This window comes from Chlamydotis macqueenii, chromosome 5 (assembly GCF_036417535.1).
Source record: "Chlamydotis macqueenii isolate bChlMac1 chromosome 5, bChlMac1.mat, whole genome shotgun sequence".
NCBI lineage: Eukaryota > Metazoa > Chordata > Aves > Otidiformes > Otididae > Chlamydotis > Chlamydotis macqueenii.
Window position 1 is genome coordinate 17,812,399 of NC_141560.1, and position 26,628 is coordinate 17,839,026.

Genomic DNA, 26,628 nt, shown 5'->3' on the forward strand with positions numbered 1-26,628 from the left:
CACTGCACATGTGTTTAATGGTTAAACCTATTTTAAGTGCTGTTCACAGAACCCTGGGGAGCTGAGCATTTATTAATCGTGTCTTATTAGTGCATTGTGGTATGTCTAGGTTTTTTCTCCTTCTTTCTGGTGTTAATTTGATTTAATTATAGTATAGGAAAAGACAGATAAGTGGGATTATATGCCATTAATTAGTATGAAAGAGAAGGGTTTTTTTCTATTCTAAACAACCCATGACAAAACATATGTGGTTTTCTAATACAATGCAAATGTTTCTCGGTGGTGGTTTGTGTTTTGTTTTGTTTCCCCTGAGCCTTCTGCATTGCTCACAACTTTGTCTCAGCAGAGGTGGAAATCTGAAGATAGGGTATCTGCATACCACATGGGAGACTGTTGAATTCCTCGTGGAGGGACTGTCTGAGGGACTTGATAGCTTGAGTCTTTGTTCCTAATCTGACCCTGGACTTTTCTGTTGTGGGCCTGTTTGCAGGCAGAATGCAGGGCTGGTACCTGGTACACCCGTGTCCCGCGCAGCACGGCCCTGTGCAGAGGTACTGGCTGGGGTCCTGGGAGCTATAGATCCGTGTTCGTATCATTTGGAGTGTGAACTCATCAGGAGAGACCGTCTCATCAGACTGTTTCCAATACAGGACATAGCACTCTGTAGTGTATTTCTTCTGAAGCTACTTCAGTCTCAGTTGCGTGGCGTATCAGTAACAGGCGGTGGCGGTGGCTGTTTCCATGTGATGGATGCCTGTCTGCTAAGGATCTGCCGTGAAACTAGCCGCCATGTTGTATGGCCCAGTGAACAGCAGCACAGCTTCTGTTGGTAGCGCCTGGATTTGAATTAGTAATTTCCATCTCTAAGAGCTGAGCATCATGTCAAAGGCTCTCCATCCCTTCAGCAGTCATTTGAACCATTTATTTTCTCTTTGTATTTTTCATGTAAATATAAGTAATGTTTTTCATTGGAGAAATAAAAAGTTATACTTTAATGAACATGGAAAAAAGTTTCCTCTCATGAAACAGATACTGAGCTCTGAGGGATCTGTTTGCATGGAATTTAGCTCCACATTCCAGTAAGTCAAACTCAGTTAAGATTTCTAAGTAGATTGCCTAAAATGCATTTGATTTCCTTTTCTTATCTAGTATTTTGGGGATTAGATACATTGAACTGAAACTGAATATTGAGAATGAATAGGCCTGTTGGCCCTTGGCATATTGTGGCACTTTACAAAAGTTTTAAACAACTTGTTCTGAATCTTAGCTGTGCTGTAGGCAACAGAATAGGCCGTTTTTCTGGGTGTTGTAAGTGCAGTATATCTTCAACACAGTAGTTAGTATATTATTTGTCTTAATCGTCTGAAGAAGTGACCAGATAGACAGGGCAGAGTTGCCATACAAAGCCATCTGTCACTATTTGGCAACAACAACAAGAAGAATTTACAATTCCAGCTCAACAGGAGAGATTATAACCGTCTATCAAAATACAGGAAAGTTCTGCTTATTCCTTTGTATCCACTTAACTGTGGAAGTAGCTAATGATTCAACAAACCCTAAATTGTTAAATTACCAGGTGTTGTTCTGGCTTCCAAATCTCACGCTTGCAGGCAGTGACAGGAGTGGCTTGTTCCTGAAAGATAGGTTTCCTAGATTCAAATGAGTTATTGGAAGAAGCAGTGTCATAGCACTTAGCATTTGGTTCTGTTTTTTCCTTTCTGTTCTAGAGTTTTCCTGTGTGGTAACAGCCCTTCCTATAGGAGCTGATATGCTAACATGGCTTCCTTTGCTTTGTGTTAGCTCCATTAAAAAGAAAAAAAAAACCCTTCCAAATATATATATATATATATAAATACATTTTTCATATTACTGCCTGCAAGACTTAATCTTAGTGGCCAGTATATCCATTCTTGGAAATACATCTACTACATGTTATATTAGCAGTCTTCACTGCATGCAGCTGCTTTGGAGATGGGTTGGCTGCTTCTCTGTTTCAGCCTCATGTGAGTGGCTGCAGGTGGGAGGTTTTGACTGTGGGGAACTGAGGCTGACTTAGATACTGGGTAGTGACTTGGTTTAGTGGTAGCTCTGACATTGTGCCCTGTGACTGTGTTGAGCATTTCCAGTTTTTATTCCAGAGAAAACCATACTAAAGTAGACTACTCCACCTCTTACTACAACACGTACATATCAGCAATGATCAACCTCCAGAATCTCTTTTTTTGTAAGTAGGCCAGTGTCAAATCCCATCTCTGTGCATAAGGAAATACATAATCTTCGTGCGTGTGTCAAGAGCATGCAGTTCTTCAGAGGAGTTTGCTGTGTAAGTTGCATGTTGGATGCAGCAGACCTGACACTGTGACCACCAGTATACATAACTTGCGCCCCCACCCCAATCCGCTAAAAGCAAACCTTTAAGTAGGTGTATATAAAAGCAAACATTTATGAGACAAGGTGATCAGAAAGTTCACAGGTGGGGACGCTACTTCTAGTCCTCTCAAGAAAGTAGAAGGAGCCATTTCTGCATGGGCTCAAACCACCTCTCTGGCTCTGCTTTTCTGAATTTGACATCCAGAGGCTCAGACGTGATTCTTTCGCTATGCACCTTGTGCAAACACTTAACTATTGTGCAAAAGAGACAAAAATACTACTCTTTCATGTGGTACCGGTTCACGTTTGCTCTCCACTAGCATAACAGGTTGCACAAATAGCACGAGGCTCTCACAGTCCGCACTTCCCCCCGGCCCCAGCAGTCAGGGCTCTGTCTTGTGTAGAACGCACAGCCTCTTCCCACCCTCCCTGGCTTGGCAGGCACAGAGAGCTTTTGTGACACTCCGACCTTCCAGCTCCCAAGCAGTTCTCCACATCTATGCATCTTTGTGCCTCCATGACCCCGGGACTGGACTGAATAGTAATGGGCTAATTGCCAGTGAGTGGAAACCAGTGAACTACATAAGCAGAGACCAAGAGAATTATATTAATCTGAAAAAGTTTTATCTGTGAAATACTTTATAGTAAGGCTTGCTCTGTATTTGCGGCTATTCATTACCAGCTATTACGGAACAAAAGAACCAGAGGGAGCTGAGAGACTTGGTTGTCCTGTTCAGAGTTGCTTTCAGTGAGATCTGAAAGCTGACAGAAAACTCTTGTTTAAGGAAGATATGACCAGAAATTGTACTGTGGGTTGAATGGTCTGTAAAATACAAAAATCCCCCACAAGCAAGGAAAACTTCTAGTTGTGATACTACTGATGTTTGGTTTGCGGTGTTTTATTTTCAGCTAATGTCTTCTGATCTACTTCTCTCAAACTTCTTCATTAGGGATTTTTTTTCCTCCCATTTGTGGAGTAAATAAAGAAGAGAGATGATATTGAAAGCAGTTGTGCTGCTGGGCTGTGCTCTGGGCATCAGCACGTTCCCCATGGAAGAACCTGAAGATGGAGGCAAGCACTGGGTGGTGATTGTTGCTGGTTCGAATGGCTGGTACAACTATCGACACCAGGTAAGGACCACTGCTCCCACATGCTGATGCTGGCCATGCTCCAGAAAATGCTTGCTCTGGGATTCATGGGGAGACGATAGCTGCCTAGACTAGTTCAGTCTTTCCATCATTTGGGCAAGTGCTTCCACTTCTAGGAGTGTGTCAAGTTTTCAAAATGAACAGGAACAAGACTCACTCACAGCCTGGTCTTAATTCTTGTCGTTCTCACCCCAAGAATTCCGCTCCATTGCTCCTTTTACTATTTGATTTTTTTTTTGTTGTTTTTTTTCTTACAACTTTGTCTAGTCTTCCATCTTTTGAAAAGCTGTCATTAGCAGGAGGAGCAGCATTCTTCCTCTAATCATGCTTCTGCATCCTGAAAGACCTGTATCATTTAGGCTAAATATTCTATTACTAGGCTAGAGGATCTTACCCTGATTTGCAGGTGAACAAATGATGTCTTGAATTAAACCTCATTTTGAGACACATGCATGTTTCTTCCCATTTGTTTTCCTTTTCTCCTTCTGTTATGAAAAAGCTTCCTTTCTTCTGTCCAGTTAAAAAAATCTATGAAGGCTGCAAATGCACAGTATGTTTTTATGGCGTGGAGGACATACAGAAGGGGGTTATTTTTAACCTGAATCAGTTTGCTCACTGTGTTCGACAGCGTGGCCTCCGAGTTGTGTTGGCACAACCAGGATACAGTGCGCTGGGGTGCAGGGCTCAGAGCGAGTGGCAGAAAGAGGAGAAGAGGAAACAGGAACTCCTGAGTTGGACACTGCTGTCAAAGCCAGTGTGTTGTGGAATTGCGGTCTGAGTGTGAGTGTCAGGATGGACGGAATTAAATCCAAGTGATTTAACTCTGATTAAGTTCAAGACTTATAATCAGCAGTCAGGAGACTAAGGCAGTTTTTTCCTTTCGGGAATTCTTGGGCAATCCCTTAAACAGATTAATCTACGTTTATACACAGTCTTTGCTCTAAACTTGGAACTACCACTTGCTTTCCTGGAGAACACAGTCCGTGTAATTCTGATTTATGTATACATTTGAATATTTTTAAATGTTAGAAAAATAGTTAACTAGACTATTATTGGTTAAGGTGAACTCAAACAGAGATTGAAACACTAGTGTACCAACTCAGCATTTTAAAAGTTACACTGTACTAAATATACTGGGTACATATATCAATCTGATTTGCCAAACACTGAAATTTTTAAAGTATTTATTATTTTTAGTGTAACTGCCTGTAAAATCTAGAGAGGCTTCATCCTCTCTATTTGTGTTGATTGAGGAACAAATGAGCCTTTGGTGTGTTGGGCACACTGGGTTTTGTGTTTGTTTCTCTTCCCCCTCAGCTCACAATCAGTTTGTAATTTTCAGCACAGTGATGAGCTTAAAACTGAATGAACCAGACTGACAACCTTGTTGCAACTGAAGAATGGCAAATTATTATTGTCATTGCTGGCACTAATGTACTGTTACTTGCAAATGCTAGCTCGACACTTTGACAAACTGGTTTTAGGGATTTTGCCTGCTCCTTGCACTGTAGCTATAACCTGATAACCATAGCTGGGATATTATGACCTTAATATAAATCATTATCTTTTTTTTCAGATTTAATTTGAAATAAGATTTTAAGAGCTGAAATCAGAAAACGGTTACAAAAATATTAGTGTTGTACTTTATCACTGCCCGCCCTGAGGTGTCTAAATAGAATTACTGAGTTGTGCTCTGGTTGTTGCTATTGCTGTATAACCAGTCTTGCTGGCTTCCCTGCACTCTAGGAGGAGTTAATACTGCAACATTCATTCTTTAAATAGAATTACATTTTTGAAGCTGTGGCTCATGAGAATTATGTTTCTACAGTTGCCCAAGTGTAGAGTTTTTTTCACCTTTCTGTCAGTGAGCCTTCGATGGCAAGTATACCTGCCAGGTATAATGGAGCTGTGCAGAACACACACTTACATATTTGTACGTAAAATGTACACTTACATATTTGTGTCCAACAGTAAGTCTTTTGAACATGCTGGTTTCACAGAAGCAAACTAACTTTTGAGTGTGGTCATTCTTTGCAGACTAAGTAATTCCTTTTCAAGGTTAGAAAAATGAGAATGGGGTTTCTTTTAACACCTTCATTTTGAAGATAATGTCAACTAACAGTGCAAAACATCTGCAATGTCACATTGTTCTGAATTTCAGTCCTAGAAATGTTTGTGTTTTAACGCTTGCTTCAGGTATGGTATTAACATTTGGAAAGAAAAAAAATGAGCACATCACTAATAATCCTATCAAAGTTACAAAATCAGCATCAGAGTAAGAGAGTCTGTGTGAAGGATCCTTCAGAATGGGGTTGAGCTCCTACTTACCTGTCCTGGGCAACATACTGTGCCTCTAACTTGTTCCGAAAGGAATAGATTTCTGCAAGATGCCGCACGCCAGCAGCCAGTGCTGTCTTGCCTGGCAGCCTTTTGTGGCCAACGGTAAGGGCCTGGCAGGAGTGAGTACCTGTGGTGGAAGGGCGGGCACGCTGTGAGACAAACCCCACAGTCAGGCGTGGAATATCCAGTCTGTGTGTGCCATGAAGTGTAATCCAGAGAAGGGTGCCTTGGGTATGAAAAAACTGAGGAAACTTGTTCCCAGCAAAACCAACCGAACCATAGGCTTTTAGGAGAGTTAGAGAGAGGAAGAAATGTACTACAGAAATCTCAGGAGTTACAACAGATTTTTGGAAACCTTGCACAGACTGATAAGCGTGTCTTTGCCTGTGTTAGTGCTCCCTGCCTTGCAGCAGTGGAAGCAAAAGCACTGTAAGTGTTTCAATTATTTGCTCAAGTGACTTGCAGTGGAACTAGGAATAGGACTTGGGCTTCCAGTTCTGTGCTTCATCTATCAGGAAAGTCATTCCATAGTGAACACATGCAGAAACCCATCTTATTTTTCAGTACAAGAACACCTGTACTGTCTGGAAGCAAAGCAGCGCTCCAGGGCTGCAGATTGGTGTAATTCTTTGCTTTTCAAGGGAGAAACTGCAGAATAAAATACATTGTACTCTAATTCATTTTCCTCCTGCCATCACCTTTCGTCCTCGGAACTTCTCTGATCTAGCCTGTGTAGTAGTGAAGTTTTAGATGTAACTGTTCCTGTAAGTAGTTGCTCAATGTGACTGGTTTTTATTACCGGACTGGTTGCTGTTCCCTACATGCAACTAAGCACTCATAATATCCCTTTGTGATTTGAGACCTCAGCAGACACATCTCTGGGTTTCAGTTGCTCAGTTCAGCTGTTTAGGGTACAGTCAATAAATGATGGTTTATGTTTGTATTACATTTATATTTTGTGAGCTCCAATGCCATAAAAACATACTCTGCTGCCTTCTGCAATAGCTACCTGTTGGCAGTATGTGTTCATCTGACTAAACAACCATAAAAGGAGGAGATGATGATTATACCTTCAAAATGTCTCCAATTTCATGCATGAAAAGTTGTGGGCAAAGTAGTCCATCACTGTATGCTGTACAGACCCCATGAACAGTAAGTACGTTTGTGAAGACTGCAGACCATGCAAACTCAGTGTTTACACCTGTAACCTCAAAGAATCTGAAACTCCTTCTAAGACTTGTAATTCAGCTGTCAGTGGTCAGGATCCACTATCAGTGGTGCAAACCTCAAAAGTAGAGAAGATATGGAAAAAAACACTGTTTGGACTTATCTACGAGGGAGATTCATACCTTGCAAGCACGTTTCCTCTGTGATGGCTGAACTGGAACTGTTTCTAATCAAGATGATCTAAACCAGTCTTATGCATTTATCTCATCAAGTTCCTAAAATAAATTCTAAGTGGTTTGAATAGTATACAGCCCAATGTGATAAGCTTACTGTCATTGCAAGGCTTGTATATTGCCTTATGCTTGTGGCTTCTCAGTTCTTTGGTGTTTTTACCCATATCTTGGCATTTTTTGATTACAGTGGCGTGGGCTGTGGAAGGAGTATCGACGTGCTCCTCGCTGCTCCTTAGCAGTTTTTCTGACTTCTCTGTAGCAGCATTTTTATTACCAGATGAGCTGCTGTTCCCTAAATACAACTAAGCACTCATAATACATACATACCAGAAAGAGTACTCCCTCCTTTCCCTGGGAAAGTGGCTCAGCTCTCTACTATGCAAAAAGCTAGATGATATCTCTGCAAAGCTTAGTGACATACATTAGCAAATACAGCACTAAATGCTGCTGATAGATTTAGAAAATGAGCCAACAAACTAGTTCTCCTTAAGAGAAATAGAATTTTGTATGTCCTTCTGCCTCTACTGGAGATGATCGTAGCAGCTAACTCAGACCTAAAGCTGGCTGGACAGACAGATCAGAGCGACAGACAGACCAAAACTTTCTGGATACTCCAAAAGACAGAGTCAATGGAAAAGCCTGATGTGAGACACAGTCTTGCTAAGGGTGGAGTACATACTTGAGGAAAAAAATATCTGAAAAAGTCTGATAAAATTAAAATGCTGAAAATAAAACCACTTGAATTTGCATACGTGGGTCTGTGGGATTTCAGTGTGCCTGTAATGGAAACAGTGCCACTTTGCAATGAAGCTGACAGTTCGTCACAGTTGCTTTTTAGCCATGAACCTAACAGTCATGAGACCAGAAGTAACCAATTTCACAGAAGTCCAGGCTTTTCCCTTTAGGAACTATGTGTGCATGCATGTGTCATAAACCAGCTTGATTTTTCCAAAAATTCTATCCCCCCAAGCAATCTACTTGAAAGCTATGTCACTCAAATACGTAGGCAGCTCTATGGCAGAGGAAAGTTGGGGTGTTGATTTTTTTTTTCTTTTAGAATTTCTTGAAGATGTACATTTTGGGAAACAAAATGCCCATCCCAGGAAGATAGGGGAATTCCACCTCTCATACCCGTGCTTTCAAAATCTGGGAGTTCATTATTTAAGCAGATTTAAGCATAGATCTTCCATAGAAATTTGCTGATGTAGCAGCAGGTTTAGACTAACCTGGGGATGAAGGATCTGAACCATGCCATTAACAGTGTCCATTTTGGAGCTGGCATGTGCGGTCAGTTGTGCAGGAGCAGCTGTACAGCTGCACCGTCTCTTCTGTGCAGGGCAGTTGCTACCTACTCCAGATCACGGCCACAAAAGCATCATTTGCATTTAGTGATGATTTATACAGTAAATGTTCATAGCATTCATTGCACATACTAAACCAACAAGAGTAATACAAACAAGAGATCTGGAACAATATTAGCTATCTCTTTTCTATTTTAGGGTGATTTACAGGTGCAGCTATGCCAGAAAGATTTCTGGAATAAGCAAGGCTCAAATAGCAGGATTTTAGAGGCAGTTACACATCAACAGGAAATACGCTAGATTCACATACGCCTTCCTACTCTAGCAGCAGACTCTTTCTAGTCTGGTTTTATAGATATTTTTTTTTTTATGTGAACAGGAGGAGCACGTGACCAACATCAAAGGTAACCAGTCAGGTCAGCTAATTCTATACAAAAAACCCCAACTGTTTACTCAGAACTGTCCTGCTTTAGCCAGTGGAGTTTCAGCAGCAAAACATGTTTTTGCTGCTCTAGCTTACGTTGGTGATACCATTATGCTACCAGCAGGTACAGTCCCCTTAGCAAAAGCCTGAGGAGGCTGGGAGAGTCCCCAAACAGGCAAAAATTAAGGTTGAGGGGAATTTATTACACTGATCTGTTTCCCTCCACACTAGGGAATTTAACCCATTTAAATTTACCACCAATGTCCATTTTACTAAGTAAGACAGGATGCAGCAAGCAGTCAGTCAGTGAACTGTGAGGAAGGAGAGGAGACCAAAAAAAAGCTGATAATATGCTTTTACAAAGCTTAACTAATTTTGGGTACTTTGGTATTAATTAAAAACGCCTTTGAAGTCCCTGCTGGCCAGCCACGTGTCTATGGGAGCACAGGCACTTGTTGGCTATGTTGATATTATAGAATAGAATCATAGAATGGTTCAGGTTGGAAGGGACCTTCAAAGGTCATCTAGTCCAACCCCCCTGCAAGGAGCAGGGACATCTCCCCCCAGATCAGGTTGCTCAGAGCCCCATCCAGCCTGGCCTTGAACGTTTCCAGGGATGGGGCATCCACCACCTCTCTGGGCAATCTGTTCCAGTGTTCTACAACCCTCATTGTAAAAAATTTTTTCCTAATATCCAATCTAAACCTACCTCCCTCTGTTTTAAAACATTACCCCTCGTCCTATCACAACAGGCCCTACTGAACAGTCTCTCTATAGTATGCCTAAGCATTTCTGTGTGTTGCCAGGCTATAACTGTTTCTGTCAGCGTAACAGAAGCGTGCTATGTCTTGAGGGTGAGAGGGGATCTGTGATCTACTTATCAATCAGTGTAGAGATGACCCGATTAGTGTTTTCTTCTACTTTTTCTGGGGTTGCTTCTGAAAGTCAAGTATGTGTTTAGTCAAACCTGCACTCTGCTGTTTCGTATTATATGTGATTCCTTTATCGCTCTGTTCAGCCTCTGCCTTTTGAGCTGTTGAGGCAGCAGCTGCTATAGTGACATGCAGGGAAGTGGGGAACTATAAACAGTGGAGGATTGTCTGGAATAGGAGGAAGAGAACATAGGCTGGCCTGTGTAGTAGGAAATGGAACTGCTTTAGCAAAGACAGTTTAATGTTCAAGGTTAGTCACGTGAAGGGATTTTGCTGTGGGAGAGTTCATTAGCATTGAATGTGCCTCACCCTTCCTAGAATCTTGCACAACCACCCTCTCTTTTCAGCTTCAGCCACACTTAGAAGACCAAGGATTAAAAAGTGACTGGGTTTTACAGTGGCCTTTCAGTTAAAATAGTCAAAATCACTAATACTCCTGAGTCACCTGAATGGATATATGTCCACTTAAATCACTTCAATTTGGTTTACAAACTAGCAAATTAGATTAGTTCAGCAAATGTAAGCTTTAAAGCTTGCTTCTAGCCTGCATTTGGAGTGTGCTTTTGTTAGATGAGATCTCTTCCATTAAATCTGCCCAGGTTTTCTAGGATGTGGTAGCTTGTAGTTCTGGAGTTTAGGAATGATTGTGGATATCTCACTAGGTCATTCACAGACTACAAGTCTAAAAAGATAATTATTTGGGCTGGAGTTACTAAGAATTTAGTATTCTGACAGGTTTGCATTTACTGTAATATCACGTCGATGAGTCTTGGTATTTCTGCATCATGGGAGGATGGTTCAGTAAAGAAAATCTGCTTATTCATATCCTGTACAAGTCAGGAAAAGAGTCTGAATAGAAAAGCTACAATTGTGTTTTCTACTGAAATCTGTTTTCTTGCCCTGAAGTTGCTTCAGTGCTACTTTACAAGAAATACCTAATTAAAAAATAAATGTTCCTTAACCAAAATTCTCATCTAGTAAAACAAAATTTAATATATCTTTGCAGAGATAGATTGGTAAACCGTACTTGGTTAAGCCAAGGACAGTCTTGGATGCTTAGTTGTGCAAGCTTGGTGCAGAACTGATTGAAATTAGTGGAAATCCAACTCTTCTCTTCTGCTTGGCACAATTTGGATTTGTCTGTCAGTGCACAAGGTTTTTTTCTCACAGATTGCAGAACATTCCTAAGAACCTTTTGTTAAATTTTGTTACCTGTACGAAGTCTGAAGTAACTTTTGGTTTCTGTTTAAATAAGAAATCAAAATATGTAAATGAGAGAGATTTTAATCATAGTCTCTATTATTAATGCAACTACTCCTAGTTAGAGAAAAACATTGAGTTTTGGTTTAACCTGTGCATTTCAGCCTTCTAGTGACCCTCAATCTCTTGTATTTGAATGCAGTTTCTTTTGGACAATAGCCTGCTCTTAGGCCTGCAAAGCTATTTTTCTTCTGTTCTGAAAGGTAAAATCTCTCTTAAAGCAAGTAATGAAAATCTGCTTCATTTCAGGCAGACGTGTGCCATGCATACCAGATTGTACACCGAAATGGAATTCCAGATGAACAGATAATTGTCATGATGTATGATGACATTGCTGATAATGACGAGTAAGTGATGAATGTGCCCTAGTCACAAGCTAAATGGTTACTACAAGCATGCCATAGACACCAGTGTGTTTTGAGTTTGAGTTGGTTTTGTAAGAAAAGCCTTTAAAACCACTTGTGATAAGCATAGAGACGTTTTATCCATCAGCAGAATAATTCTCTTTTGAAATGTGCTCATGAGCTTTCTAAGCCTTATTCCACAACTCAGCATCAGTTGTGGCACTGAGGAGCTTCATGGTTATGAGAGTAAGTAATCTCAACTCCCTGGTGTAACAGTTTACAGCAGATAAATAGCCTAAACCCACAACATAGGGAAGCTCTGTATATGACTTGCAGGTTTTTTTTTAAAGGGCATTACCAGATTAATTCCTAGAATTTACATTCAACAAAGAAGTGTACATAGCCCATTCTTGGTGACTGTTTAAGAGCGCATCATTGCTTTCTATGTGAAACAGTTCAGTTATACAGCCTCTAATTCTGAGACAACTTCAGGGGAAATCCATGGACTTCACATGCACAGCAGCACTGGGAGCAAAGAGTAAAGGGGACTAAAGGCAAGACTGAAAAAAAAAAAGCAGAGAGATGATAGTATAAGAGACCACCCACCTACATCTTCAGATTAATCAACATGTTCTGAGGCAGGATACTTGAAAGTACGCTGAGGGTGAGGACACGTGAGGCAAGCATAGGTAACTGACTGAAGTGAAAAGGCCTTTATATTCTGAGATCACTTAACAACACATGGTGCAAGTACCCATACTCTCTCTCAAGCAAGCTGGCCAGTCAGGACAGTTTAAATAGTTTCCTGGTTGTTCTGTGGTTATTGTGTGGTATGTGATTAAATATTAATATTTATGTTCTGTTTAACTTTCAGAAATCCAACAAAAGGCATTGTCATAAATAGACCTAATGGCACAGATGTGTATGCTGGAGTGCCCAAGGACTATACGAAGGAGGTAGGGAGGAGACACCATTCCCCACGGAAGGTTCAGCATTAGGCAATGTTCTGAATAAATCCTTTCAGCCTGTAGCTTACACTCCAAAATGCACATAGTATAAAGCCTCCATCTTACTCACCTGCATGGTTTGAGATTAAGTTTGGTGTTCCTAAGATGAATGTAAACAATAGCTGCTTTGATGTGAAGCAGTCGTCATAAAAGTAAACCTTTACACTGTTTCTGTGCTAGCACACAAAATAAAAGGAGGAAAAGTCTTGCATTCATAAATGTTTTAACTCAATCTGAAGAACAGCTATGTAAGACTAATTGTTTTGTTAAATCAGAACAGTAATCCAATCAGTTGGTAATTTCATGATTTAGTATCTGAGTGAGTTATCAGTGGCTAATAGAGTACATAATGATAGATTGAGAAGGATGGCCAGCTAAACTTGCCATCCATGCATGGATTCTGACTTTCAGAAGCCATCTTTCTAAATAAAGATCTTGTTGTCATTTTTATGATCAGATTTAACTTTAATCCTCTTAAATCCTTAGGATGTTACTCCAAAGAACTTCCTTGCTGTTCTCAGAGGAGATGCAGAAGCAGTGAAGGGGGTGGGATCAGGAAAAGTATTGAAAAGGTAAGAGAAGTTTAATTTAGAAAATAATTGCACATGTAGTTGTACATTGGCACTGATGTCAACAAAAGAAGAGGGTAAATTAGAGCAACTTGACAATCCAACAAGACTACTGATGGCAATTCCTTGTCATTCACATTAGAAATACAATGGTTCTGGTTTCTTAAATTGTTCATCACCAAGTAGCAACTGCTCATATTTGGCTGGTATGGAGTCCAGTATAGATTAAGGTATAAAAACTCCAGAGGATAGTGTCAACTGTATTAAGGTATTTGTTATTTAGACTTTTGTCTTCTGCAAGAGTGGCTATGGAAATAGAGTTTTATGAAGGTTTGGGCCTCTAGAAAGGATTTGCTAAGGCTTGGCTTAATGTGCACGAACAGTTGTATTAGTCACGTGAAGTGGTGAAGGGACAGAGATTGCTTAAAACAGCTCATCAGCTGAAAGAGTTGCATGTCTAATCCCAGCCTTGGTCTTTGTGGCAGATGTAAGGTTATTGAGGCTTTGAATGTAATAAAATGGAATTACGGTTTATATGTCATGCAAAAAAGAAATCTTTGCGATTGAAGAAGCAGTATAAGCAGTTAACCTTGTAATTGGTGTATTATGCTTAAGGTATCTGTAAACTTAAGTTACATAAATGATTGTAAGTTTGGCAGTATTCTAGTATATGAACAATAATGAATTGTAGACTGGCTAAGTAGAATGCAAGATCTATAATTAATGGGTCTAGTTTATAAAGTCTCATATAATTTAGGTGATTAAAGAATAAAAATAATATATTTGAGGGCCTAATTAGAAGACCTTTTGGAAAGATACCTGGTGTCAGTTATTCGTCTTGCTTCTACAGAGTTTGAGATGCGAAAGTACGATGCCTATTTACTAAGGTGTGTTAATTTCTGATTCAGTACTGCTCGTAAAGAGTTATATCATGTTATATTTTTCTATGTACAATAGTTCCTGTAAAACCTTTAAGAATTTAAATTTGACTGTTTGGAAGGACTAGCCTCGTTAAAGAAAAATTGTGTAAGTGCCTATCTTCATGTAACAGTTTAATTTTAGAGACAAAGCAATGAAACAGAACAGAAGAATCCTGCCCTGGCATTGGGGAGAATAAAAATGAAGGAGCAGGACAGCAGTTAAATAAGCTATTGCTCTCAATTGTTTAAACTTAATCCTGAAAAGCTGAGATAGAAAATGATATATGCAAGGCATATGGGCAAAAAGTTAATAAATTGCTGCACATTTACTAGATTGTTCTCTTCTAGTTGCTGGAATAAGTCAAGAGGTGACTATAAGTACTAAAAGTACTTCAGAACATATCTCACCTGTGAAAGTTTGATATTACAAGTCAAATAAGGGAATGGCTATGCAGAGGGCCAAAGACTCTTAGCTACTCAGGAAGACAACTTGAACCCACATATAAAAGTTGTAGTTATTTACATTTCACCTTGGTTGAATTGTTTGCACATAGGGTCAAGAGTGGGAGCCAGAAAAATAACACCCAACCCTTCTTTGTTAGACTCTGTTGTGTGAATTTCCAAGTGGCCTGACTTCTGCTATTGGGTGGGACAAGAACTTGGTTATCCTCTGCCCAAAAGGCTTCTAGATTGTCTTCCAGGTTGTTCCCTAACTAGCAGATTATCGGCCAGACAGAAGGCTGGACAATGTCCTCTTCAGCTGCTGCAGTTTTACCTTTTTGCAGTCAGGAAAGAGCAAGATTTCTGGACCGCTGGTAGAGGGGAAGAGAGGAGGGCTTGGAGTCTCCTTCCAATCTGTTCACACTATTTTGTCCTTAATTGTCTCTGAATAAAGTTTAAAACCAAATCCCTTTGCAGATCTGTCTGTTAGGTAGAACAAGACCTTGATACCACCAGAACATGATCTGTTTGATATAGAGTGCAATAAAACCTATGGCAAACAGTGTACTACACACATGTTAGGGAATCAAAGCCTGTGAGCATGCAGTGCTCACCCAGCTACAGAGCCACGTGCCAATCTAGTCTAACGGATGAGTTTGTGTATGCATCAGTTCTTCATGGAGATGTGGGTTGACGCTGATTTGGTGAAGTATGGCCATACAGTTTACAACGAGGTAGTGCATAAACATACTTAAGGATCTTATCAAAGAAGTTTTTATGGTTTATCCCTGTGTTATTGGTGCCTCTGTATAACTTAGTTATAAAAACATTCCTTTTTTACCAGACTGCTACAAATGCCCACAGTATAACAGATTCAGATAGGCAGTAAAAAACAATTGTGCTCCAGCCATGCACGGCATACCAGCCCCTGCCTAAACAGCAATCAGTTTACAGTTAGAAATGTGAAGTGTAATTGCCGTATCCCCTGTGCTTGAGGGACTAGCCTGTCTCCCTCTTTTCATTCCTTTGGAGACACTCATCTCCTCTCCTAAGCATACAAAGTAGTTTGCTTTGGGAGGCAAATATATATTACCAAGAGGAAGAGGTGCTTCAACTGTATTATTTTCAAATATTGACATGTCTTGGCATTGAGAAGCAGGTGATTGTTGCTGTAATGAAGATTAGGTTGGAATGGGTAGAAAGAATTTGTTTGCGATTTTTTTCATTACAGTGGCCCCAAGGATCATGTGTTTGTTTATTTCACGGATCATGGAGCTCCGGGACTTCTGGCTTTTCCTGAGGATGATGTAAGCATTTTGGGGGATTACTTTATCCTTTTATTGACATATTAAAATAATAAATAATAAATGTAAAACATGAAAATATTTGATGCACTGACGTATTGAGGGGGGAGGCAGAAAAGGAGCAATATTCTCATCATCCCAGTTTGAATTTTTTCCAATTTGAATCTGAAGCATTCAAGTTGAAATTAAGTCGTTTAGTATTTCATTGGACTTTGGTGGTCCAAGGAGACTGTTTCACCACAGGTATGACTTGGGTTTCTGGTGCACTATACATATAATCTGGGACCATTACTCATCTTTTCCCTAGTGGTAAATACTAGAACATTGTATTTCAGAAGGGCTAGCACTGGATATATTTAATAGGAAACAGTAAACATATTCACAACAGTTAGTATTTATTCCTATTAAGTGAATTGTGTGTCTGTTGAACATAAGTAATCTTAATACAAGGCTTCTTATTTTACAGCTTCACGTGAAGGACTTGAATAAGACTATTTGGTACATGTATCATCACAAAAAATACCAGAAGGTAAACAAACATATCAGAAGTCGCAAGATTAAAAGAGCAGCTGGCATGGAAAAGAGAGATTTGTCCTCATTTTGAGAGTTCTTTAAATCAGGAGGAAGCTGTTGCCATGCAATGAAATTTGGATTAGGATTTTGCACTTACAAGGACTGACACTCTCTGAATTTTCTCTTTCCATTTTTAGTTCACGGTATATTTGCAGTCAATGTTGAGATGTAGTGTATGGTATATACTCTGACCAACGGTGGAGAAACATCTGTAACTACCACATCCTCATAATATCTACCTGACTTGTTCTTCCTGTACTTTGTTCACTTCAGACTGCACTGTTACTACAGGAAGTTTGTATATACCTCATGTTTCTCTTCCAGTTACTAATATTTTTAAGAGACTTTTTTAAGAGACCTCCTGTTTTAAAAGACTAATATTTTTTAAGAGACCTCCTGTCAGAAGATTCTGTGCAGTTATTTCATTGCAAGTAGTTTTAAGCAGAGAAACCAATATTCAAAACATTTTAGTAGCTTGCCTTTTTTAAGCAAGTTTCAGTGGTAATCTGTCTACTATGGCTGGCTGTATTTAGGAACAGGTAAATGGCCACTAGTTCCAGAAATTCTACATTCAGTACTCATACATTGCTGTGCCTAAAGAGCAATTGTGTATTTGATTTGTGCTTTGTACATTAGTCAGTAGATTGCTGTGGGTTTTATAGAGCTTAATGGCATCTTTTCATTGTGATTGTGTTTCCCCCTTCCACATAGTTTAGTTCCCAAAAATGAAAAAATTATTTGCATTTGTGTTTTATTTTGTAGCATTATGGATAGCTTTTGTTTCAGGAATAGCAGTACAGTCCAACTAGCTACAGCTGAAAAGCACTAAAGGACTTTTTTGCAATTTCTCCTGGAATTTTTTAAGATCTCTGATTTATTTTATAGATGGTGTTTTACATTGAAGCATGCGAGTCTGGATCTATGATGAATCATTTGGCTGATAATATCAATGGTGAGCAATCACTTAACTTGGTGGATTCAAATGTCACAACTTGCCACAGATCTAAACAGATACTATGTCAAGGATAGGTTCAAGGCACTTTTAGGTACAGTTCTAGCAGGGGAGCACAAGAATTAGAGAAAGTAGTATTTTCCATTTATGGGAAGTTCATTTTAAAGAATTAATGGAGTCTTATAAAGACCATCGGGGCGTTCAGTTTCTTGCGAATGAGAAGTCAAAAAAATATTTCTTTTCAGGAACTATGTAGTTGCCCTTAAGTGGTAGCAGTTAAATTATAGTGACATATCTGAGGCTCAGCACTGCTAACAGCAGGTGTGAAGTTCCTGCCCTCAGTTTCATTGAGTAGCAAAGGCACCTGGGAGACATCATTGCCAGGCAGTTTTGCTGCACTAATTTGCCCAATAACCCAAGAAGTGGAACTGAGATTTTTTCGGGGTTTCTAAGCTCTCTGCTGCAGAGGTGGGAGCTCAGCCTTGATTAGGATGAGGAATCACAACCTTTTCAAAGTCACAGAGAGACTGGGTGCTGGCTTCCTTGTAGTTTTGAAGCTGTGATTCCAGGGAAGACCTGTCCATGGCTTCTTGGGTTTTTGGCCGTGGAGTACACTGCCTGGCACCTGCCTAGACTTCTTACAGCCCTATCAACGATTTACGGAAAGTACGCACAGAATGTTTCATATTGATGATTGTTTAAAATAAATGCTCAGTGAATCAGCGTTTTTCAAAGTTTGTTCTATTAGAAATTTCCAGTCTGAGAACTCTGGTTTTATCACCAGCTCTACCACAGACTTACAAAGGTGGAAAATTGATGATTTTTGTGTTACCCTACGAAGCTGTCTTTGCAGCCTTGAATGGTGAACTGCAAAGCTTAACTGGCCCCCTAGTAAGCATTTTAAAGGATGCTAAGAGCAGCAGTTTTCTACAAGGACAAGATTTAACACTTTTTCTGGCTTTTGAACTTCAGTACACTCTTGAGTAGAAACAACACTATAGCTATATAAAAGCATGCCTGACACTTTTTCATTTTGAAACTTGGACTTTCCTTCAGTTATTATTCAGTATGCTGTGAGTTGACTTTGGCAAAAAGCCAAGATAGCTTTGGTCTTACTAATACCTGTAAAGACGTGTTTACAGTATTTCTATTGTGTTAGAGATGACTTACTGGGAACATTGTGCTTGGGGCAGATGTTGTAGAGGTTTGGTTTGCTTTTCTCTCAGTGTAGAGTGTTATCCAAGAAAGGATCTTACTTAGAAAGTGGCATTTTCTGGAAGAAAGATGATTTATGGGATTTACTCCAAGTTTGGGAAAAAGTCCTCATCATTGTAATACAGAATATTAATGTATATATAGTTGGTTGTCAGTGAAGTGTTCTCAGGCAGTTCTTTGAATAGTACATTTTTCCCTCAGAAGTGCATATTCTTCACACCTCAGACCACATATTTGGCAGCAAAGGAGATCTTACAGCAGCACTGGGGCTGACTGAACAGAATGATTAACGGGCCTCTTTCCTTCCTCTTGTTTAGAAGTAAATGACTGAAAGACAAAATGCTTAGGCAAATAAATCACGTACAGTGAAGTACTAAATCATGTTTAAAAAAAAAAAAGAGAGGTTAAAGATTTAAAATACTTTATATTTGTCCTACAGTTTATGCAACAACAGCTGCCAATCCCAGAGAGTCATCTTATGCATGTTACTATGATGACGAAAGGCAGACTTATCTTGGGGACTGGTACAGTGTGAACTGGATGGAAGATTCAGATATGGTAAGTTACTTAGATGAGGTTTATGCTTTTCCATGCATGAAAAAATCACTAGGCTTTTTTAAAATAGCTCCTTCACAGGATTTGTGAAAATCTTGTTTTTTATATGAGACTGAAATCAACAATTGAGTTAGTAAAAGTATTTATCTACTACTCAGAACCATATATAATTTGTTTGGGCCACTAAATTAATTTCCAAAACTAACTTTCAGAAACATGGTCTTCTTTTGTTATTTATAAGATTAGAAACTGTCTAGCATCTAGTTTCAAATTCACGTAGTCTTGATTTGCTAATCTAAGACCACATCTCCAAATTTGTTAAACAAATTGGGCAGTTCAGTAAGTTGTACCTCTGCTTCAGGGATCCTTAAATACTGAATTGTGTCTAAGCCATTTGTTAGCATAATGGACAACAGCATCGATGAAACAAATCTGGGATTTGTATGCTAGCCCACTCCTTGCCCATTTGCTGGAAGATTACGAGATCACTAAAAGCAATTTGAGAATATGATGTAAAATCTTTTCAATTTTTACTTTTATGTCTTTCAAAGGTTGTGTAGCTCTTGCCCTATACTTCCTTCTGGCAGCTAAGATCCATTCCAGGTTTCCTTGCATTTTTAGAATAGCTGAATTTAAATATCTGTGAGCACATGGATGTTTCTTCGTACAGGAGGATCTAAGAAAAGAAACACTCCACAAGCAATTTCAGCTGGTGAAGAAACGCACCAACACCAGCCATGTGATGCAGTATGGAAACAGAGTATGTATTTGAGTGAGTTTCCTGGTCAGATGTATCTTAAAACCTTTTGCACCTTATATTTTCATCCCTTAAAAAAAAGTCACTGTAAACTGTCAGGGTTGATTTAGAAAATGAAACTGTTCATCGGTGAAGCATTGGAACAGGTTGCCCAGAGAGGTGGTAGGTGCCCGGTCCCTGGGAATATTCAAGGCCAGGTTGGACAGGGCTCTGAGCAACATGATGTGATTGGAGATGTCCCTGCAAGGGGGGTTGGACTAGATGACCTTTAAAGGTCCCTTCCAACCCAAACCATTCTATGATTCTATGATCTCAGAAGGCCACTTTGCATTTAAGAGATGATGGTCCTGATGCTAAAGGAAATACAGCCTTGTATTATGCTTTAATCCAAGGAGTCAGGATACGAGTTGTCCTCCAAGTTCTGCCAGTGATTTAATACTTACTTCCGTCAACTATAAGAAGAGTATTTACCACCTCCAGGCATATTATGAATATTAATGAAATGTTAATAAGTACATTGATCCCTCAAATGGGAAGAGCTGAGAGGTGATATATCATTTATAATACTCCCGTTATTCAGTGCGTTAATAGAAGCACACATTAAATATTTGTTTAAAAAAAGAAGTCAAGATACTTCACCTGATGGTCTTTTTCCCTACAGTGAGTTTTGGAAAGAAAAGTTCCCTGGTTTTTGGCAGCTTTGACCTTATGTTAAAAAACTCAACGTACACATGCACACACATACTTAAAAACTTATGATATCCTTTATTTTCTTCAATAAAGCAAATTTAAAGAGTTAGATTGGCATGACAAGGTAAAGACAGACTACTTGCTGGAGTGATTGACAGTTTCCATTTGTTTACTTTCTAACCTTCAGAGCATCTCCTCCATGAAAGTGATGCAGTTTCAGGGCAAGGGGAAGAAAGCTATCCCCATTTCTCTGCCGCCTGTAGAACGCTACGACCTGACGCCTAGTCCCGACGTGCCTCTTGCAATCATGAAACGAAAGCTGATGGCTACCAATGACATTTATGAGGCTAAGAAGATTGCTGCAGAGATGAAAATACACTTGGAAGTAAGCAAAAAAAAAAAAAAATTAACTACATATCAGGTCATATTAATTTCCATGATAAGCAGTGGTAGAAGTAACACCCCTGAAGCCAATGAGATTGGTTCCAGTTTTTGCAAATTGCAACAAAATTAATTCAGACTGGTAACATCTGGCTGATGGTTTGCTCTTCCTTTAAAATGCAGGGATCTGTTCCACAAGGCACATTCAACAGTGATTATCTTGGCAAATGTAACAGCCAGTCTCACAGCTTTTATTGCCAGGGAGTTCCTCATCTGCATCCATAGGGATTCTTGTTGGGAGGACTTAATCTTTGTTATTAGAGAAACTCTTGTCTCAGTAGAGCTGAAGTCTCCCAAATCAAATAGCTCCTGCAGAATGGTGGCCAGTATTGCTGTTGTCTTTCTTCTGGCAGAACACTAGAAGGACAGTGGGAGATTTTGGGTGCCAGGAGTAGTATGACTTTCTGTCTCCCTAGTTTTCATTTGTGTGTTAAGGGACACGTCCAAAAGACTGTCCTAAAAATAAATGGCAAAACTTAAGGATTCCTTGGTTCCTTAAGGGGTACTTGGATTCCTTAAAAAGCCCAAGAGTTGAGGTTTAAAGAAAGAGAAATTTCATACCAAGTTTTCAAATTAGATTTAGAAAAAGCATGTTTTAAGTTCTTGTTGTTTTATGTGCAGGTGAAAGAATTTATCCAAGAATCCATGCGAAAGATCATCACCTTAGTAACAGGATCAACAGAACAGGCTAATCAAATTCTATCAGACAGATTGACCATCAGCAATTATGACTGCTACCAGTCAGCGGTGAACCACTTCAAAGCTCATTGCTTCAACTGGCACTTAGCCGTGGTAAGTCAAGCGCTAGATATAACCTGATACACGTACTGGTAAAACAAGCACAGTAGTCACAAGCAAGTCTGCAACATCAGCTTTTATTAAAAAGCTACCTTCGGGACAGTCTTGCAGCTTAGTTTTGGATAAAGGGTGAGTAATGGTTTTGGAAGCAGGAAACCCCTTCCACTACACCTGTAGATAAGCAAGAATATTACTAAAACCAAACCCAAAACCATTCCCTAATTTTTACTAGTTAGTGCTGTCCCTTCATCAACTCCCTCCCCAGAAATCCCAATATTAAAGAAGTTATGTTGTATTTCTACTTGAAGCAGCTCTAGTAGCAAAACAGAAACAGAGCACTATCACTGAATTCATAAACCTAGTACATTCAGATTTCTGTGTTAAGATTGTGTGTTGCATAGCTCCTCGCAATAGCCTTGCTGCCCCTTCCATGGTCTTGGTGAATTCCTTAGAACCACCTTTCAGTTTAGAAGTTTTATTACTGTTTATTCTTTCTGGGATCCCAGTTGAGGACCAAATCCTGTTGTGCAAAGCACTGTTTAGACAAGACTAAGGGAGGTCAGTTCCTATTCCAGAACACCCAGTCCTGATGTCAGGCAAGATAACCAAAGCAAGCAGTGGTGTGTGATAGGATGAGTCAACAGCAAATTAATTCATTTTAGCAGAAAGCAGTGAGATTATCTGTCAGTTAGCCAAGATTTAAGTACTATATGCAAATCAAAAGCAGATGCACTCCTTCAGTTGGAGCTTCTAATCAACCAGGCTATTAGGAGGCCACATTACTCTGTTAAACTTTCAGTTCCTCTGTAGTGTTTTTTTTGTTTGTTTTTCTGGTTTTGAATGAAATTGGTTAGATGGGTGAGCCTTGCCTAAGGGGACAGTGTGCACCAACAGCTGAGTTTACCTAATGAAGTTTAAAGAGCAAATATCCATTTAGCCTAGTACTAGATTGTCAAGTCCAGCAAATCAACACCTTGAATGTTAATAGCATCTCTAAATTTAGTTTGGATAAACAATACCTGCTCTTTATAATTGAAATTATTAACAATGTTTGTTTATTTCAGTATGAGTACGCACTGAGACAGCTCTATGCCTTGGTCAACGTTTGTGAAGGAGGATACCCCATTGACAGGTAATGACGTCTCCACATACACAGTGTCCTTTCGTGTGTGGCTGAAAAAGCAGAAGTTAATAGGCAGATGAAGCCTGACGCTAAAGGCTTCTCACTTGTTCTCCTCTGTTGACCATTTTGTCAGTAAAGTTCTGACTCTAAAGTTAGGAATGCTTATTTTGGAAAACATATCATTATTAGTCTCCTCCCACTCATAACGATCCAGTTCCTCAGTAACCCTTTAATTTCCTTGTTGAAGACCCTCAGGGGGAATTATAGCCAGTCAGAGGATCCCGCTGCACTGCGTAACATAAAATAACATGACTGGTGCAAGGTTGTTGCCCTGTAACTCCTTTTGATCTTGCACTGAGGCAAGGTTGGGAACTGCTGTATTTTTTCTGCTGCCTGCTCAGCTGCTGTCTCAGAACACCACAGCGCTGCTGGGTTCTGATGAGGAAAGGGAATATGGTGCTAGGGCCTTCATGTGGCAGGAAAGCTGGGAAATAATGATCCAGGCTGACCCTTGAGGTGGTATGGTAAGGGCAAGGGAAGGGTAAAGGCATGGTGTTGAACTTCTGTCTTGGGAAGCTGTAGTTTGTGGTAGAGGATGGGATCCTAGCTTGTGAGTCATGGGAGAGGAAGAAAAGGGAGAGAGGAAAGCAGAGGGGTAGGGAATGGGAGGGTGGACCGATACTTTAGGCAGAGTGCACATGCAACCCAGAAGGTGAATAACTGCTGCCCCTACTCCTGGTGGCATCCCATGGCAGTCAGTTTGGGAAACTCTTTGAGAGCACAGTGCCTGAAAAGTTTCTCATCTTTATTGTTCTCTGTTGCAGAATATGCCGGGCAATGGATCAAGTGTGCCTTGGGTATTGATGGAAACAACAGTCCCTATTATAACCCTTACTGCAAGTGATAACTTTTCATAACTGTAATAATCCAGACTTCACATGCATGCAACATGAAGATAGTCAACCACTGTACTGGAACTATACTGGGAGCTGAGGCTCCTGACCATGAGCAACAGCACTAGCCTGCGCTCTCCCCTGCATCCCCACCTGCTGACAGCCTCCTGGTTTGACAGAGGTGTTTTGGCAGACCACCTGGAGCTTTCAAGATGGACGATTTGTTCAAAAGCGCAATGCTCTTAAGAATCTCTGGATGAACACTACAAGCCACGTATCAGTGATTGCTAAATCTATGCTAAATTTAAACATTGAGTCATTAATTCTGGAAAATTTTTATACTGTTGCTAACTAGTAGCTTTTTAAAAGAAAGTTAATGCATTCCCTTACAGTGGCTAATTTGCAGATTGGTTGAAGAGTGAAGAAACCAAAGCTTTAAGCTTTAACTCCTTAACAATTTAAAGAAATTAGTTGCATCCAAGAACTGTCAGATGTGAACAGCAGTTAAACTGTGAACAGTAAATGTCATTGTGCGTAGAAAGCACTGTTTCCCAAAGAAAAACACAAATATCTAATGCTGTAAATTTAGCACCAGTATGCTATAATTAAATACACAAACCTGTGGGAAGTCACAAAGTACAGGAATTGCCTGTGAATAAAACTAAAGTTGACAGTTTCATCAACCTACAGGGCAATATAGTGTTAGACATCTTCTGTCTTGAAAATGAATTAGAGTGAATTAATTTTATGATCTTGCATTAAAAGGTTATCTATCCCCTGTAAGTCTTTTATAAACAACAAAAAACAAAACAAACCCCAAAACTCCAACAAAATCACATTTGAAGGCACCACTCCTTAGAAGTGACTCAGTAAATGACAAGCAGAGGGAGAATTAGAGCTTATGATGTGATTCAAAATGGTTTCAGATTGTCCCTACCTTTTTACACATGGAGACGGGGTACAGAAGTACTTCAGGGTTCTTTCCAGAGTGTGTTAAAATACGTGGTTACCTCATCTCCATGGGAAAAGAACAAACTTTGGCAAAATCTAAACCAGCATCTCCAGGAGTTCTAGGTAGCTCCACTCAGAGGTGAGGGATGATAGGGGGTATAACTGAAATGACTTTTATATAAAGAAGAGCCAGATAAAGCCAGGAGTGTACGTGTAACTAGGCTTTAGGGAATTACAGAATTAAAGTTTGCACCTTGGGAATTGTTGAAAGTTCAGATATGTGCTGCTTTTGAGTTGCTTCTTGTTTCTTTTCAGCTGGGGTTTTTTAGCAGAAATCTAAAAATAAGAGAATACGAAATTCTTGAGTGCCCAGATGTGTTGCAAGTGTTCCCCTGATGGCAGGAGGAAGGGTTGGTCACACAGGACAGCTTTCAGGCAGTCTGGCTGCTATCATGAAAGAGTGTACCAAGAGCCCCCAGTCATTTTGAAAGAACAGGAAAAATGGCTCCTTCAAAGCCTTGTTTGAATATATACATTAAATCTGATAAGTTTTACATATCTGTGCTTTTAGAGGAGTTCTCTGCCCTAGAAATCCAGCCTGCTTCCCAGGCACATAGTATCATCAGTTTATAGTTTTAACAACTTTCTTCACCCTTTAGAAATACTAATTGTCTTCTAAGTATGTAAAGGGGGGAAAAAACCCCTCCAGGTTCTTCACAGATAGCATCACTTTACAGCCAAGCGTCTCCTGCCATACTAAGTAGGCCTCAAAAAATAATTATCAGTTGAAAAATCAGCTTCTAGCACGCATCTCACTAACGTCAAGTGCCCTGGGCCTCTTGCAGACCCTTGTAGCTCCGAGGGTGCAAAGCTGAAACTTTGAAAGAGTGGGATTTTGTGCTATTTTCCTCCTGCAAGAGTTATTTCCAGAGCTTCACCATCCTAAATGCTGCCCATGGCGGTGTGACCCCTTCCCTTAGGCATGTGCCGCAATGAAAGAGAGTGACCATCTGCTGAAGATGTCACTGCTCCCGCAGTATCACCTGAGATGCAGCAGGTTGTTGTCCATGCCCCACAAAAAGCATTAATGTGCTATTGAATTTCCAGTTTGTATCCGGAGACCCATTTCCTTTGTGGTCACTCGGGGAACAGCCCCACAGAAGTAAAAAAGACAACCTTCACTTGCACTGATCAATACGTTTGTTTTAAGGCCTCCAAACAGCACCACACAGGCTTAGTGCCCATGTGGCAGGCTGTTTATTTTGGGATGGCAATAGAACCCGATGAGAAAATCGTCCGAGGATTGTGCAAGGTCAGTCTTGCACCAGAGTATCTTGCGGTGTATTGGGCAAGTGCAGACACCCTCACTCCTCCTGGCACGCAGCTGCTCAGGCTGCCATTCCTAGAATGCCGGAGTACAGGAATTAACTTTTGCAAAACATGGAAAACTGTCAGGTTCCTGGCCAGTTTTCATCACCAGGCAGAACAGGTCAAAATTAGGCTGTGGTATTTACAAAAACCTTCCCTGAGCAGAATAGTTGTGTATATCCATAACCCCTGGGAAGAGTGTAATCTGCACCAGCCAGGTCTTCCTGTCCTCCTGCTCCTTATTGCTAGGAAGAGAGTTCAAGGCCCTTTTCCCAGCTGTTCTGTGCCAAATCTGCCGTGCGTTTCCCTCCAACATCTGACTGCACACAGCAGTTCACTGCCTTTCCTTTCGGAAGGCCTGGAGGGCAGGAGGCATGATCAGCCTCCGCAGTACACTTTATGCTGTTTCTATATAATGCAAATTTGCAGGGACACAGTTTTGTTCAGAGCGCGTGTAAGTCTCCTCCCATCTCTGCTAGCAATAAAGCAGAAGGCAGTTCACCTGGAGTTGGAGATAATGCACTTTTTTAGAGATTCCAGTAGGCAGTATT

The 26,628-nt window shown here is 40.1% G+C and overlaps 1 protein-coding gene across 1 annotated transcript; it reads left to right on the forward strand.

The window, feature by feature from the left end:
- The first annotated feature begins 3,329 nt into the window (after positions 1-3,329).
- On the forward strand, positions 3,330-25,070 carry LGMN (legumain). Its single transcript, XM_010129634.2, has 13 exons — positions 3,330-3,501; positions 11,426-11,523; positions 12,395-12,476; positions 13,014-13,099; positions 15,689-15,764; positions 16,228-16,290; positions 17,220-17,286; positions 18,941-19,059; positions 19,727-19,816; positions 20,691-20,888; positions 21,566-21,736; positions 22,807-22,874; positions 23,690-25,070. Exons 1-13 carry the CDS (start codon positions 3,364-3,366, stop codon positions 23,727-23,729), a joined length of 1,296 nt encoding a protein of 431 aa, XP_010127936.2. The 5' UTR covers positions 3,330-3,363; the 3' UTR covers positions 23,730-25,070.
- The last annotated feature ends 1,558 nt before the right edge of the window (positions 25,071-26,628 follow it).